Consider the following 17,814-nt stretch of genomic DNA (forward strand, 5'->3'; position numbering starts at 1 on the left):
AACCGTCAGAAGAGATGGAACATTTGGTGAAGAAGGCAGAATAAAAAAAAGAGGACGTACAACGGTGAGTGTCTTCTATGGAACCTTTACTTAAGGAACACATAGCGTTACAGAGGAATTTGAAATGGAGGACCTTAACAGTATTAGGACAAGTTCTGAGGGCTTGTAATTATCACTGTCCTTGATCAGAAAAGCTGATGAGTATAAAAGAAAAAGAAAAAAACCCAAAGAGGAACAAATAAATATCGGGCCTCCAAGTTCTGTTCTAACAAAACCCAAACTTTCTTTTTTTTTTTACAATTTACAACTTTACAGAGTAACTCAGTAAACAGATTCGGGTACCATGTAAAAAAAAATATTCAAAATGAATTTTTCTTTGCAAAAGCAAGACATGATCTACTACACTTTTAGAAACCACTGAAATGGAATGGACAAAAAGTCAAAACTAGGAGCTTTTACAGTGTTGATGAAATATCTGGTATGAATGGAATCAACTCTGGTTTTAGTGGCAGCCACTGACAAACTAATAAGAGATGATCATAGTCCTTTAAGATGGAACAGTCAACCAAAAGGCACCAAGTTTGAATACTGGAGATAAAATGGCAGGTTGGATGAAAACAACTCTAACATGAAACGTGATGCAGAAAAACAAATACACTTCATTCAAATAATCAGTCCCTTGTAGTACAGTTAAAGGGATTTTCTGATTGGCCAATAAATTGGGCTGAAAATAGTAATCAATGGTTTCACCCTCTTTTTTTAAACCTGTAAATCATTCAGCCGTGGATTGACAAACTTCCCTATGACTAACAACCTGTTGAGTGCACAGATTTGAGTCAAATGGTGCTTGATCATATTTATAACATTGAATGTCAGCACAAAATCTTTACTTCATTCTAAAAAAAAAAAAAATCTCCCTTCAAAATCTCCCACACTGCTTGAGCCCTGACACGCGATACTTTAAAGACTTTGTCTCCACAGTAACAAGTAACAGAAGAGCTCCCCCCTCCTCTCAGACGTGTGTCGTCAGGTGGAGCAGATGGAGCCTGAGAGGAGCTCCAGTAACGGAGGTGCGGTGGTGGCGTGTAGCCTGGTAGTTACATCCGACTGCCGGAGCCACTTCTGCTTCCGGTGGGACTGGATTTAGCTAACAGGCTAGCGACTTTGCACTTATAAATAAGATGTGTAGGGGGAGGGGGGAGGGGGGAGTGGTCCTCATGACATTTTTCCAATCTGGATCTTCTTCCAGGCCTCTGACGCGGTGAATATGCAGGAGTCGATGATGCCTGCCACAGTGAACGTCCCTCCGACGATGGCACAGATCTACAGAAAACAAGTCGTTGCGTCAGCCTCGAGGTTTCTGATGTTTTTACTTCTGGGGTTCTAAACGGCTCAATATCAGCTGTTAATCATAACAATACGTTGCAATGACACCTCAGTGTGCGCCGGAATTCAGCCGAGCTCTGCTGCTGCCTGACTCACAATCTTACACCATGACTCATGATCACACTGAGCACAGTCATCTCCTCACCCATCGCCTCGAGTCACGATAAACTTAAACAACGCTAAAAAGACAAATAAAGGTTTAGGTCATCAGCCAAGCAGCCAATTTACTCCTGACCGCATTATCAGTCAGCAGGAATGTTTCATGATGAGGTGGTGCAGGGGCAACATTCCTCAACAGACGGCGTCAGGTGGGAGTGGAGGAAGATTAAAGGGATTCAGGAGGTAAAAGGAACATCTTGGGACAAAATAAATAGAAACAAACAGACACAATGACGTTTTCATTTGTTTTGTCAGTGCTGGTTGTCAGATTTTGAGAGAAACGTCAGACAGAACCAGGCTAGCTGTTTGTTACTCTGCTTTACAATCTTTATTTTACCATACAGGTATGGATAAATTGTAATCATTTCTTTCTTGAGTTCACTCACCGTTGTGATGAAGCGGTAGAAGGGCTGCCTCCTCTCTGTGTACTTGACTGTGATTGGACTGAGGTCGTATCTGAACCAGATGGCCGGGATGATCCTGCCCGTGTGGCTGTAGGCGACATATTCCTGTGGTGGATGGAAAAACAGAGCATATTATAGAACTTATAATACACACTCTGGAGCTGCACCTGCCGACAGGAGATCCACTTAATCGACGGTGTGACAGTTGATCCCGTTCCGTTTAGAGATCTGTTGATATCAATCTATGATGTCATTCTTATCTCGAACGGCGGCGGTGGAGCTGTAATGAGTCATTACAGCGTTGGTTTCAAGTAGTCACCCCCAAAAAATCATAAATGACTAAGAACAAATGACTGTTCAACTAAAAAAGAAAAAAACTTAAATAAACCTGGGATGAAAGAAAGAAGGGGGGAGGCTACAATGTGTTGTGAGTTACTGTTGTGTGATGCGATGACTCTGGCTGCTCGGTTTCTGTAAATCACATATCTCCTTAGTTCTTTCCCTACAATAAATTTGACATTAAAAAAATAATGATAGATCCAGCATGGAGAAGAAGTCCAAGCACTGAGACGGACCTTTATTTATGCTCTGGCAGTGAGATTTTGAAATATTTTGCTCAGGCCCTCGTCCTCCCGGCTTCACAGCTGACCTGCACTGTTATTACTCCAAACCCAGCTTCAAGGAATTTTGTTTATGGTTTGTTGACATCGAGGGAACTTTTCCAGGCACTAGGGGCGAGCTTTTACTTCCGGGTGAGTGCACACGTTAACGCAGCAGCACAGGCTCGGGGGCCATATGTTGTGATGGTCACGCTGTCTCCACGACGAGTGATAGAAGAAAAACACGGGACCAAGACAGAGAAAACACTCAGGACACGGGTACAGCACCTTGTTGGCCACCGTGTACTGGTAGGAGAACCTCTGTCTGCCAGACAGGTCTTCATACACTGTTGGAACAATCTTCAGGATGTAGTCGTGTGAGGCCAAGGCTGCAGTGGAAACAGAAGTTATTTCAATAACAAAATGCGGCTTCAGTGTCCATAAGTGGATTTAGTCCTGATGATGACGCAACCTTTCTACCGGAGCTGCAGTGTCAGCTGCGTGAATCAAGTTTCCACTCGCTTTGGCTTCAGTTGCCGTCCACTAGGCATCTCATTACGTGCACCGTGCGAGCAGCCTTATATAAATGTCCCACAGTGGTTATGATGAGGACGTGAGCAGTGTGTGTGTGTGTGTGTGTCTGTGTGTGTGTGTGTACGTACGATTAGACGAGAGCTTGTCAGCTCCTCCCAGTGCATTGAAGGCTCCTTGCACTTTTTGTACCTGCGTGACAAAGAGAGGTGTTTGAACTTGTTAATGCAGATCTTATCAAACTTTCCACAAGGTTTTGTGTGTGTGTGTGTGTGAGTGTGTGCGTGTGCGGATGTGTGTGTGTGTGTGTGTGTGTGTGTGTGTGTGTGTGTGCGTGTGCGGATGTGTGTGTGTGTGTGTGTGTGCGTGTGTGTGTGTGTGTGTGTGTGTGTGTGTGTGTGTGTGTGTGTGTGTGTGACCTAACCTGAAGCTTTTCCCCAAACGCGAGCTTGTGGATGTTGTGGGTCATGTCGGGGCTTTGGGGCTGCGCTGTAGCGCTGTGTGTCGACACGTGGAAGTTTCCCGGTACCTGGTGACAGACAGTAAAGATTGTGGGTAACAGCACCAGCACCTGCAACACATTTAGTTAAATAATGACCATGCCTGAACACACACACGCATACACACACACTGTCTTGGTTGGAAACTAAATGGTCCGTGCCTCCGGAAGACAAATCCACCCACTTTAACACGTTTCACGTATTTGCGATTATTCCACGAGCGAGTGTTAAAGGTACAACTGCCGGGTTAATCATTTTAGATGCACTGGAAAGACTGACGCAGGTGGGACATGCAGCGCTTCACTCTAGTGTTGCCGTCAGATGTAATTGAATCCCCCAAGCTCTTCCATTTAGCAGAACTCAATTTAGACGAGAGGAGGAAGTGGACTCGGCCTCATTCGTCTCAGACGGGGGATCAGCCCCCGGATTCAACTCAACTCCAAGACAAATACACAACACAGTCTCAGAGTGGAGGTCCCTACATCTGATCAATCCATCCAGCACTTTACCCGTTCTTAAATCATTGCTGAAAACCTATTTTATAGGAAAGCCTATTGATGCCTGATCTGAACTGTTTGTTTTTATTGTTTTCTTTCTTATTTTTGTTTTGTCTTGTTTTATTCTGTGCCATTTTATTCCCATGTCTGTTGTAAAGCATTTTGTAAACCTGTTTAGATAAGTGCTATAGAAATATCATTATTATCAAAAGCAGTTTTACGACATGAACTCTGTAAAAAATTGGATCCGGACATTTTCCAGGGTTTGCCGGACGAAATCAGCAGGAGATTGTCCGAGTCAGAGGCGTTCACAGCAGGAGGAAGATTTTCGGAACATTCAGGTGAGGGTTTGGCGCCTGGGTAAGAGCGCCTGCTGCACGCTCCCTCGCTGGGAATCTTCTAGTTATATTCTCAATCAGACATTTTCGGAAAATTTGACATTTTGGCTGGCAAGAAAAGTTCAGAGAAAACATCTGGAGCAACGTTTGCAGATATTTGCATTCACACATACAGCCCCTCCGGAGAAATTCAGGAAAATGTCCAGACTTCAGTGCTTGTTTGTAAGCAGCAATAATGAAATTACTGGACACAAACAAAACTCCAAGGGATTCACGGTGTGTGTGCCAGTCAGTCTTCTTCTCCTCCGCTTACTTTGTTGATGGTGAACTCTCCCTCGAAGCGACAACCCCCTCCCTGGTTGAGAGGGACCTTCATGGAGTTGTCTATGTGACCGACCTCATGGCGGCCCATCTCATCCTGGATGTCCAAACCCACCACTGGAAGAACGAGACGAGGGAGAGAATTAAAATATGACAGGAACAACAAATAATATGAAACTAAAATATTGTGAATACTCTGACAGATTCAAACTTTTGCTTTTTTTTGTGGTGATAAGAAAATGTGTTGATTATTCAACTATTCAAACAACAGAAATGACTCCAAAACAATTTAGATAATAGATCAGCCTCTTAAATCATTTATTAATCAAACAATACCAAACTACAACTAACTCCTTATTCATGAGAGATTAATCTGTCCTTTATTTTCAATACAATGATTAGTTTTAGTGATTATTTTAGTCTAAAAATGTCAGAAAATAATGAATGTTGTCAACAGTTGAAAATCCAAACATACTAAATTTAGAATGACATACACAGAAAAGGAGAAAATGCTTCACATTTGAGACGCAGAAGGGAGAACATTTTTGAGTTTTTGTTGATTAATCAATTTATTGTTACAGCTCAACATCAAACAGTTGCCTCGCTCCTCCGTTATAGAATCATTAGTTTAACCAAACTGTCACAACAAACAAGACTGTTGGTCAGACAAAACAAGTTATTTGAAGACGTCATCATCTTGCGACTCTATTATCAGATTTACTGATAATGAGAAAAATCATTATCATCATTTTTTTATTAAAAGAGAAAGAGAAAAATGATGAGAAATTCTCAATATCCCTGCAGAGTGTGGCCCACAGAGTAAACACACAGAGTCCAAACAGACCACCTCTGCCTGTCTGTGTTTTTCCATCTAGACTTCACGGACCCCCCCCCCCCCCCCCCCCCCCCCCCCCCCATCCCCCCTCTGCAAGCCGCGGTGCACTGGCACACTGGCAGCAGCCTATTTTCAGAGGCTGTGTGTTGGCCGGCAGTGCAGAGAGAGAGCGATGTCTGCTGGAGCTGTGCTAAAACCGCCACATGGCGTCCGTCTGACCTTTGACATTCAAGACAAATTCAACCCCCCATCCCGTCTATCCACAGCTCAAAATTTAGTGCACAGATGTAAGAGAAGTCGGCCGGAGTGAGTGTGAGAGCTGGTCATTCCTCCTTTTTAAGACATTTAGACCTGAAAGTGTCTTCATGTGAAGTGAGTGGCAGGCGGAATTATTATAAGCGTATTACACGCAGGTTCTGCTTTTCCATGAAGTCACAAATCAAGACCTGGCAGCCAGTAAAGGTCAGCGAAGGGAGACGGTGTTTAACTTTGGAACTACGGAGCAGAGCGGAGAGGATAAATAGTAAAAAAAGAAGAGATGGAAACGCCAGCTTTTCCATGATGAAAATGATTTCTGTCTGTAAATTTGTAATGGATGACAACCTGCTTGGAGGTCTGGAAAATAAACTGATTATTAACTCGCAGGGAGGGCTGAGGAACAGTTCTGCTCATTACATGCAGCTGCACTTTAGCTACACCAACATGTCAGTGCAGGTATTTCAACAGGCCCCCACATTTCTGCAAAAAAAATAAAAATAAAAAGGGGTTGAAATTCTGCAAATAAACAAAAAACACCATACAACAATCATTGAGGGCTTTAATTGGAAACGGCAGGGGACGGCCTTTGTTTAGGCATGCCACGAGCTAGCTTGTCTAAACACATGGCCAACAGCTGTGCGTCTGCATGCCGAAGCCTCTCTTGCGCAAATCTGGACTTAATTTTTCACACAAGCATTTTATTGGCTTTGCCATTTTTGGATATCACTCGAACTGGAAGAGCGTGTGCATTTTTCCGAACCGCCCGTGCCTCGCCGATGTGTGTGTGTGTGTGTGTGTGTGTGTTTGTTTGTCATTGGGCATAGTTTCTAGAGGGAGTCATGAGGAGCAAATAACCAGTGACTGCTCTCCGTCCTCAACCAGCCGGCCTTCTTCTCTGACATCAAAGTGCAGCGGACGAGCCGACGGAGGAAGCATCATGTCAAACTCAAATCACGGCTGTGAGGCAGCATGACATCAAACAGAGGCTACGCAGAGAGGAGGATTGAGGAAGTCGAGCGTCATTGAGGAGAATGCCAAAACACTGAAACAAACCATTTTGAGTCTATTATTTAGGGCATCGTTTCACTTTTGCCAATAAGCCGTGTTAAATGACAGGGCAGTGCAAGCATAACATTGTCTGATAAGGGGAAAGGACATAAACAGTGTGAGAAAGATAACGCACAAAGAAGAAGTGTATTGCAGAGAAACAGAGATATATGTGTATATATATATATGTATATACTCACAATCACAGTGTAAGTTTGGCAAACTGACGTTTAAACTCACATCTATCTTCCCACCACTGTCTTTATCAGGATCGTCCACATACAGTTCATTTACACTGGAACGTGAAGAGAAGAGAAATGGTTAGAAACACTGGGACAAACTTTTATTGGGGCTGGAACTATTTTCTGCTCAGGTTACAACATTTCGTTTACACTCTAGTCTACATTAACCGTCGAGGATTCATCCTCTGACAAATTTGCGAGGACAGAGCATTATTGCATCTCTGTCTGTGCAATTTCCTTCCTTTGACACCCTCCCAAAGTCATCACTTATTACACATCGCCGGGAGGCTGACGCATGCACAATACCAATTTCCTATGAGAGGATTGACCCTGTTCGTTGGTTACAACACGGGCCGAGCAGAATGCACCGTAACATGGGCAATAATATTCACGATGGATTTCTCTGGTCTATTTCAGATGGCAGGTCCATAGCCTGTGTGACAACAGAGTGGAACTGTGCGACTGTGAGTGTGTGTGTGTTTGATTGTGTGATACCTACATTTCAGTGGCTATGAATCCTGTCAACTCAGACAGGAACAGGAAAAGTATGAAGAAACAGCAGAGAATGGAAACTGTGGGCAAAGAGGAAGAGGGTTAGATCGAACATCTTGTTATAACTCAAGTCACGGCTGAGCTTACGTACGGCACATAATCAGAGAATGAGGCTGGCTCCTCCGGCCTTTGGGAATGGCTGACCTAAGTTACTGACATTAATGGAATCACAGCAGCCATGACATTTTTTCCTAAATAGCTGTTTTTCTGGCGGTGTTAAATCTGCCATTACGCAGGTTTATAAGTATCCTCCTACACAAATGACACATTAAATAGCAGCAAAACAGGCAGCCATTACACCATATCTGCTCTGAGAGGTGAGCTCATCCGACATTACAAACAGCTCCTTTTGACTTTCATTAGACTCACTTGCCACACAACCACCAAAAATGGCTCCTGCAGAGCAGCTTCACGGTGAAGTGGTTTTAATGAAAAGATAAGACAGGAACCCGATTAGGAATATTAAAAATTAAAGAGGAGGTATTTTTGTTTCGGTCTGAGCCAAGATAAAGTCTGAGCTTAAAAAGGGAAGACGGAGCCACGGTGTCGGCTTCACTTCAAATTAATCAACCAAGCGGGTCGTATAAAACACCGTCATGTGTCTCCAAAGATAAATATGGAAGGGGCTTATTTGTGTCTGAGCAACTGTGGTCTATCTGGTACGGCGAGCGTGTCAGTCAGAAAGCTCCAACTCAGCAGGGGAAGCATGTTTACATGACAACTGTCTCCTAGGATGGCGCGGTCACGTGACCTTGTGGTTGTCAGGGCGTCACGGCCAAAAGCTGCGGTTGGCAGAGGCTACGCAGAAAGTAATGTTTAACCAACAAACAAAACAACAGGGAGTGTCACTATGACATGCGGGTCACCAATTCAGGTTCATCAAAATCCCCTTGAGTTTGACAGGGTGCAATAAAGGAAGAGGATTACTAAATAGGATTGTGATTGGCTGGTACTGATTTAATATTTGATAGCTCTGTTACGGAAAATACTAATAAGGCAAATGGTTTCAAAAATCTCTCATTAAGCTCCAGTTTGAACCTTCCCAGTCCTCACACATGAAATGAAACGGGCTACAATGTTGCTTCATTCTTACGAAAGCTTTCTTTTTTCCTCCAGTGACACAAAGAGTAGGATAAAGAGTAACAGCATGAATCAGTTGCTGACATGTGTAACTAGCACATTATCCATTTATTTTTGTTCTGCCCAAAACTTGTTTTACCCTCACAGCAGGGATTAAATTAGATTATTATTTTCTGTACCGGAGGCAGGACAAAAAAAATATCAAAAATATTGCAAAGAAGTAGTTAGTGCCATCAAACAACAGATTGAAATACTACCATAGCAAACAAAAAACTAGAGGTATTGTTCAAAGTAAATACCATAAAAACTGAACCCGAAGGAATGTGACCCGTAAACCTAAATAACAAAAGCAGACAGGGTCAAATATTTGACCTTTTGTGAAGAAGCGGGAGAACCTGTTTCTGGTTGCCTCTGAACCACGTAAATTAAAAAAACATTTAAAAAGTAAGTTAGGCTGCTGTGGCTGAAGAAATAACACTTGACCAAATGCCCTCACTCCTAGACAGAGGATGGAGACAGGAAGGGAGGCAACTGCATACAGGAAGAGCTTTCATCCACTTCCTCATGGGTGGAAACCGGGTGTGTATGTTTAGCAACTTCATTCTCCTCCCTGTCATCCACCAAGGTGTTTAGAGTCGGTTCAACACTGTTCCCCATTGTTTATCCATTGTGTCATCAGCTTGGGAGCTGACAGTTTGTTCCACTCAAACATCAGCTGACCAATGAGTAACCAAGACTAGAAAATGACTGAGGAGCCAAAAATGTGTCATCAGGTGTATTATTTCCTATTAAGCGGTGAATAATCAATACAATCCGCGATTACACAATGGCCTGTTAGTGACAGGCAGCGAACACATGACCTGTCAGGAGAAGCCGTTCAGATTTCCACTGAGGACTAGTCAGTTGCCTGAGGCGATGACCGAGCATGATCGTTATCATTCCTGCCATACTCAGGTATCCTGCTTGAGCACCGAGCGACTCTGTCAGGACGGACCTCTGCGCCATGACAGGCAGGTACTCCCTTTCACAAACTGATCCTTGAAAGATCCACGTCACTGTATGTGGGTGCTTGTACCTCTATTCTATCTAGATCTAATGCAAACCTCACTGCAAAAATTTGCAAAAAGCAAAACATGATAAAAATGATTATCAGTTGAAAAAAAAATACAAACAAAGCTTTGCTGGGAATTGAATGAGTTATTATTTTCATGAAAATCAGGTTTTGTTACTTTTCTTTGGGCTGTTTTAGAACCCGAATACAGAGCCTCGTATTTTTTGGGCCAGACGAGTGTGACGAAGTACTCACTGAAAGCTCCTGTGTATGTGGGCTGGGTGAGATCTTTTGGCACTTTCCTGTAGATATCGAATCTGAGGAGAGTAAGGAAGAGAGAGAAAAAAAAGAAGGAAAGGAGGAGTGAGAAAATAAATAGCAAATGTAAACACTGCGTGCTGAGAAAAGAAGCACATTCTGTACCCGTCAGGCTTTGCGATATTACAGAAGAGTGGTGGAATGTTAGCTGTGGACCACCGCCATCACACACACACACGGTATAAACACAAACGTACTTCAGATTAGATGGTTTGATTTTCTTGGCAATACTGCAAGTGGAACCTGCAGTTCAGTGAAGCAGTAAAGGATTCAGCCTGACACCAGACTGTAGATTTATTCCCATTTAAATATTCATTTTAATATTTCCGAGAGCGAGAAAAAAAAATTGGATTGTGCGGAAATGGGGTGAATCAGGAGCGGAGGAGGATCATTACCACCTGACACAACCAACTCTGCTCTTGTGAAATGCTGCTGTTGCCTATTTGGGGAGCTGAGTAGGGGGGAAAACTACTCAACACCAAAACTATTTAGGTTCACGAGTTCTTGCGCATGTCCTTTTTGGGCAGTGAAACATTTTCGACCCCAAACTCCATCGCTGACTGCATAAACTCCACCCACTTTCTCCTCTCATCTCCTCCTACACACACGTACACGCTCTTGTTCCAAAACACTCACATCTCTTCACATTTCTTCCACCAAGACCTGCCAGAGAAATGATCACAGCTGATGCGGTTTGGGGGGCGGGTGCTTGTTTTGCTGCTCTTGCTCCCTTTGTTTTTATCTACTGCAAAAGAAATTCCTGGATCCTAAACACCTTGGACAGCTTCCCTCTCCCTGTCTCTCTGGTCCATATTCATATCTGTAACTTCCTGCACCCATGTCCTATTAGAATTAGATCCCTGTGCACTAAAAGCCTGGCAGGATATGTAGAGCAGACGGCACAGAGGAGGCGGTTGGTTCGGGGGCTCAGGGAGGGGTCGCCGACTGTATCACAATCAGAATTACTTCTACAGTAACACACTTCCTGAATGTCATGCGTTCATGTGCAGAGGTTGAGTCTCCCTCCTCACGTACTCTCCTGGGACAACAAGGAAGGTGGAGCGACGGTGATGTCGCATCGCTGTCACGTGAAAACCTTAAAACTCTGTTTTTGTTGATTTACATCTGACTTCAGTTGAAGGGTTGTGCCCTGGCCAGTCGACTGCGGGTTCCCCTGTGAAGAAAATACATTACCCTCATTGTTTACTGTCGCCTCCCCTTGTGTAAACTCCAAACTGAGTGAGATGTGTTAAAATAAAATAGAAAGTTGACCCAGACCGATATGGATTTTTGGGGGGCAGATGCCGATATTGAATATTTGGCTGATATATACAAAAACAAATTGGCAATGTTAATCCCAAGATGTTGTTATCAAACCCTTATGACAAAGAAATGTAATTTAGGCTCGATATTTTACACTTTAAACATAAACTATATTCGAAATAACTACAAATAAAAAGAAAACCAAATATATAGAACTTGAATTAGGAAAATAAACTTTTTTATGTAAAATGTAAACATAAATGCACAACTTTTCTCCAATGTTGTTTCTGTAAAATAAAAGTCTTCATATCCGTGTATATCACTTGTGTGGGAAATGTTCACATCAGCCAATTTTTATCTGCCAACCAATACAACCAATATATCTGTCAGGCTCACTAACACTGCTGTCCGTCTGTAACTGAAACACTGGCTCAGTGTATTTACACCAGGTTATAAATGTTTATGACAATCGTCATCTGAAGTTGTACGAGCACATACACATACAGTATGTGGTTGAGGAAATAAATCTTGCTGGAGAGGTCACTCGAGACTTGTGATGGAACCAGATGATATATCCGTCCATTATCTAGACCTCCAATCCACCCGAACCCAACCTGCAGCATGTCTTTGGACAGCGGGAGGAGGCCGGAGAACCCGGAGAGAACCCGGAGAGAACCCGGGGGGAACCCAGGCTGACACGGGGAGAACATGCAACCCCACACAGAAAGGACCTAGTTGGTCTGAACCGTCACTACATCACCGTGCAGCCCTACATACTCATGTGTTGCTATAATATAATATGGTAAATGCATTATTAAAAATATTACATATAGTATCATTTAAAATGAATGAATTGAAATAAACAAGAAGTTTAGAAGGATCACATTATATATGAATACGTACTTTGACAACAGCTCACAGCAATATACTTGAATATTCCAAGCACAAACACTTATTTTCAGGCTGGATGACAACTTTGTTTCACTTCATTTCCTCCGCTCAGAACACTTTGTATTCATGATTATTGATGTTGACTCTCAAGAGTTCACCTCTAACGTTGTCTTTTGTAATTTCCTGAATTACAGTCAACACCTCTCCCTCCATCACTTCCCACTCCTCGGTCTGCTATAAACGTGGGTAGCAGCAGATGTTTTGTGATCGGTGAGGACACGGTGTACCAGTATCTCAGTCAAGTGAAACCCGTTTTCAAAGAAAGAGGGCCTTGCTAAACAAACTGCATCTCGCAAATGAGTCATACTGTGTCAGCGTTTCATACAGTTTGGATTTCACCCTCTCACGTGACCATCTCTCGTCACAAGCTAAAAGGCAGCACACGTGCCGCTCTGCGAGTAGGTTTCAACAAACATCAGCACTGTCAAGATGAAGAAATATGACATCTATTGACAAAGTTCTGTCAACATCTTTAACACCCTCTAATAAACAGGAGCTCTGTGTGTGTGTGTGTGTGTGTGTGTGTGTGTGTGTGAGTGTGTGTGTGTGTGTGTGTGTGAATAAATGATGTCATCTGATGGTAATTTAAACTTGAGGATAAAAGCCTTATTCACTCGTTCATTCAGTCATTATGAGTGAGGTTATGCTCATGGTTAGGTCTGTTATAACACAGTGTTAGTGCCATTTTAGGTTAAAAGACCAAGAAAAGAAACCTTTCACACCAAAATGCTGAATGGTGAAAAAAACCCAAAAAACACTAAGTCTAACAGCCTTCTGGGAATACATGCTACCCTAGTGTATGCTGTAATCTACGATAATCTATTATGGTAACACAGTCTCATTCTACTGACTGACGCCGGGGTATTTCTGAGTGAGCTGAGTTGGTCAATCGAGTCGTTTCCAGGTGTTGCAATGCGAATTTCGTGGGATCAGGGCATAGATTCAGTAAGCGAGGCAACTGAACAGGAAACGAGCTTTGCTCTCAGGCCGCCCTCAACACAGATCCTCTCCTGTCGCAGGGCAAACAAGAGACGCACCAAATTATGTACGTCTGTAATTTAATTCACTCATCGCAATGTGAGCCAAGTCTGCAACTGACGATAGTTTCATTATCAGTTACCATGGTTACAGCTACGAACCCCTGAGGTATTAACTATATAATTATATAAAACAGAAACAAATTAGGAGGAAGCAAATGTTTGGCATTTTTGATTCACTTTCTAACTTACAGATGGATCTATTATCAACCTTATAACTGAACAATTGATCGACCGATTGCTTTCCAATCACGAATAACAAATTCAACATTTTTGACCACATTTTTTTTTTCAAGTCACCAACCAATAATTATTACCAAAGATGTAAACCCTGGGTTTTTCATGATGAAAACATCTTTAACATTTCCATCCCATAGTCTCAGTTCTTACCTTCCTCTTCATTTTGTTTAGTAGATATTTACTCATAGACACACAGGTCGGGATGTACTTTTGACTTAAATAATCTATTGCTTCAGCCCATACTATTCATTCACTGTTGCTTCATTGGTTTTGTATCAAATTCCTTGGGGAATTACATAACAAATCAATCAACAAAATCAATCGTCATGGACATAAAAACAATACAAAATAGGAATAAAACGTGATAGAGGAACAAAACAAGACATTTGTTGACTCCCCCTAAACTTTTACCATGAAAGAAAACCTGACAGATCAGTAATACCAGTCATAATAATCTTTAATTCATATTCTAGTTTGACTTTGACAATGTTAATGCTTTGCACTGTAATTTAAGGTATTTGTGAGTGTTGTAACATTATGACACTATGCCAGTCAGTATGTGTCACTGCCCAGCGGCGTGAAGTGGCCACAAAGTAAACATCCTGTTCTTTATTTTGATCAGGGTGTGCTCTATTGACAGTTTCAACAGCCCCACACAGTGGGTGTGACTGTGTCGATTATTTGACTGGACCTGCGTTGTCTGCACTCACAGTTATCTCGGACTTCTGACTGCTCACTGCCTGTTTTTAACTGTTTATTTGAGGCTAATCATTCTGAACGAATGAATATTGATTTGTAAATCAGACTAAACCAGGAAGTGACTTTTGGCTGTTACTAAACCCTGGGGTTACTTGTGATGATAAGTCTCACGTCTTGTAAATATTAGACCGGATGATGACGTTTGCACATGCGCAGGAGGGAGCCCAGCCAAAAACTCAAGAGAGCATACCTGAGCATCATTACACACACACACACACACACACACACACACACACACTCACTCACTCACTCTACAATGTGGCCCATTCATTCCGAACGTAGAGCAGCGCTGCTCCGACTCTGACCGAGGGTCTACCAGCCGTAAATTCATCCCACAGCTCACCGCCTCTGCACGAGCGCCTGCCCGCCACCGCCGCCTTCCCTCCATACCTGAACCCCGGTGAGCGGAAGTGGCCGTACTCACCTCCTCACATCGAACGGCATGGTGTTAACACGTTTCTCTGACGGGGGATTAGCAGACTAAGCTACAAAACCGCGGGCTCCAGTGCCGCTCTCTCCAACGCTACCGGTTGTTCATCGGTACCGGGCTGACGTCAGCTTAGGACGCTTTGCAAAAGCCGATTGGCTGAGAGCGACTTCCTGTTCACTGATTGTACTTCCGCCGAGAACCGCGCCGTCGCTTTATGGCTTTTTGTTTTGACACTTATTGTGTGAAGAAAGTGATACGTTTTCAGTAATATTATTATTTGAAGTAAAAAATATGATTATACTTACAAAAGCGAGTTTTTAATAGTTCTGTGTAGTCCAATCTTTTTTAAAGACTACACATTATTTTGTGTGGGCTCTCTGTAGCTAATTTTTTTTTTACAAACAGGATGTTATTTTTTCGAACAAAACTAAGCAATACTTTGTTTGTTTATTTTTCGTTGTGTTACTTATAACAAAAAAGGCATTAATGTCATGCTAACACACTCTTCCTGTAAAAACAGCATACAACATTTAATGTGTGTTTAATTATAACACACAATAATAGATAGATAGATAGATAGATGTCTTTATCAATCCAAGGGAGAAGTTAATTTGTCATAGCAGATCATACAATGTCAAAAAGTACACAAATGATGAAAGTACAAATTTACAAAATACACGGTTAAACACCCTAACACACTCTCTCTCTCTCACACACACACACACACACACACACACACACAGTTAACAGCCCATAAGCAGTTACGTACTTCATAATGTTGTTATGAATAGGGACTTTTTACATTTTTATTTATACTACACCTGTCTACAATCATATTTTTTAACAATATCGTCATTCATAATATGCTTATGCAGCTTAATTTGTTTATTCATAGCCACAGTTGGAGTTATTGGGTTGATAAATTCAATAATAACGTTATCTACTCACAATTACATTGTATAGTAAACAATATATTAAGTGTTTATATGCCGCTTACTAATGCAACATAAGTAAAACATATACCACTGACATTTTAGAAATATTCTGAGACAGATTTTACTGAGTTACATTCTTTACATACATTCTTTACATTTCATACATGGCTTCCATGAAGATTTATTAGTTTATTTATTTGAAAAAAATGTGAATGAACCACAATCAATCCAACATTCAATAAAATTAAATGAAAGCACATGTATTTTTTTTAACTGTTGGAAATTTTCACATATTGAGTATTGGTTGTTCTATATCAGATATAGGTGTCTAGGTATTTTGGAGTGAATTACAGTCCCAACCCAGAGAGAGGGAGAGGGCTACATGTTCAGTAATGCCGTGATGTAGCAGATGAAAATCCAAAAATTCCATCACTTAAGGTTTTTTCCCATGGAAACAAGAGATTTTGGTTTCCCCTCCACTTATATACATATATGAAACAAAGTATTTTTAAAATGTGTCTGTCGTTGAGAGATTAGAGGACTGGATAGGCCCCGTGTTTTCCCACTGATGGCTCAGCTGTTGCCCATAGTGACAATGACAGTAAATAGTCAGGGGTGACAGCAAGTGACATTGAGGCCAGACCACAGGAAATGCCTCTTTGTCATCCTCTGTTCCACTTCCCTTTCTGGATGAGAGCTACAGTTGCTTGTGGGCCATAATTATGGGAAAATAAAAACGGAGCCACAACTCAGGCTCTATTTTCAGACCTTAATTTCAATAATCTGTCAGTCACAGCCCGTAACAGAAACAGTCACACATTTGTCGGCTTTTTTCTATCTTCTGGAGTTTCTGTGTTATTGAAGTTAACCTCTTCATTTCAGTAACATCTCTTCTTTTACTTTCCTTTTTGCTAGTTCTCATGACTACCATAAAAAATGGGTAATCTAAGGGGAAAAGTGAAAATTTTATGCTTCATTGTGTTCAGTCAACAGTTGTTTCTTCAGGCTACTATTATACAGCATAGCTGCCTCTGCCTACCCCTTCATCAGGTGTCTTATTTCTTTCCCACACAAGTTCAGAACTTCAGAACGTGACTCAGGGGGGAGACGCATTTACAGTGAGGACAAACTGTTTTGAGTACAGGCTGTGTTCAGAGCCCGTTTGACCCTCCTTCTCTGTGTTGTAGTGTGTAACATTCCTGCTTTGCCTCACAGTTGACTCATCTCACCCGAGTGTGAGGTTAAACAGGCTGGAGAGTTTTGGCACTCTGTTGTGATAGGTTGTGTTTCTTTCGTTTGAGCTTCCCTTCCCCTCCCCCTCTCCCTTTCTCACATAACACGTCCATCTTCCCTTTTGCTTGAACTCAATCACAGGCCCAAAACAGTATGGATGTGGATTCACCCTGACTGAAAGTCCTCACCTGTTACAGTAAAGTGAGAATGACATCATGGCCTACATAGTGTTTGTCATCCTCATCGTTTGGGGGCAATAGACAGCCTGAAAGTCGTACATACACTGTGATAGTCATTAATACACATTTTGATGTTCAAGACAGTGGGAAAACATAAACTCTTCCTAAATTGAACCAATGAAACACTGCTGAGCAGAAACTCAAATGGGATTTTGAATGCAGGGCATTGTTGCAACACTACCTGTTTTTCATAAGTTTACTTAGTAAACATTTGTTTCACAACAAAACAACCCTGGCATGTCTCTGCTGTGTAATTTCAAGACACACCCTCCTTTCCTGTCAGCAGGCGCCTGTTGTCTGTTAATAATGATCCTCCCGCCGGTGCAGCATCGTCCACTCTGAGTCAGAAAACCACAGCAACAAACCAAAAGGGTTTCCCAGAGTCATTGCGAACATGTTTGCTTTTTTTTGTGCTTTTTTTGTTCTTGTACTACACACTGATTTTGGGAAAACCACCATCATCCATCTGTTTCAATTAGGTCACAAATGAAACATGACTTACAGGTCAGGAGATCTCCATCTGCTGTTGTCTTCCTGGTACATCAGTGTTTTGCTTCTCAGCATGTGGAAATTTACTGGACTTCAGATTTCTATACAGTGATTAACTTT

The 17,814-nt window shown here is 42.1% G+C and overlaps 1 protein-coding gene across 1 annotated transcript; it reads right to left on the minus strand.

Moving 5' to 3' along the window:
• Positions 1-69: 69 nt before the first annotated feature.
• Positions 70-14,950, minus strand: ergic1 (endoplasmic reticulum-golgi intermediate compartment 1). The gene is made up of 10 exons (XM_035649068.2): positions 14,793-14,950; positions 10,056-10,117; positions 7,617-7,689; positions 7,076-7,170; positions 4,728-4,852; positions 3,504-3,608; positions 3,211-3,271; positions 2,837-2,937; positions 1,932-2,054; positions 70-1,323 (listed from the first exon to the last, which is right to left on the minus strand). Exons 1-10 carry the CDS (start codon positions 14,810-14,812, stop codon positions 1,216-1,218), a joined length of 873 nt encoding a protein of 290 aa, XP_035504961.1. The 5' UTR covers positions 14,813-14,950; the 3' UTR covers positions 70-1,215.
• Between the last annotated feature and the right edge of the window lie 2,864 nt (positions 14,951-17,814).

This window comes from Scophthalmus maximus, chromosome 9 (assembly GCF_022379125.1).
Source record: "Scophthalmus maximus strain ysfricsl-2021 chromosome 9, ASM2237912v1, whole genome shotgun sequence".
NCBI lineage: Eukaryota > Metazoa > Chordata > Actinopteri > Pleuronectiformes > Scophthalmidae > Scophthalmus > Scophthalmus maximus.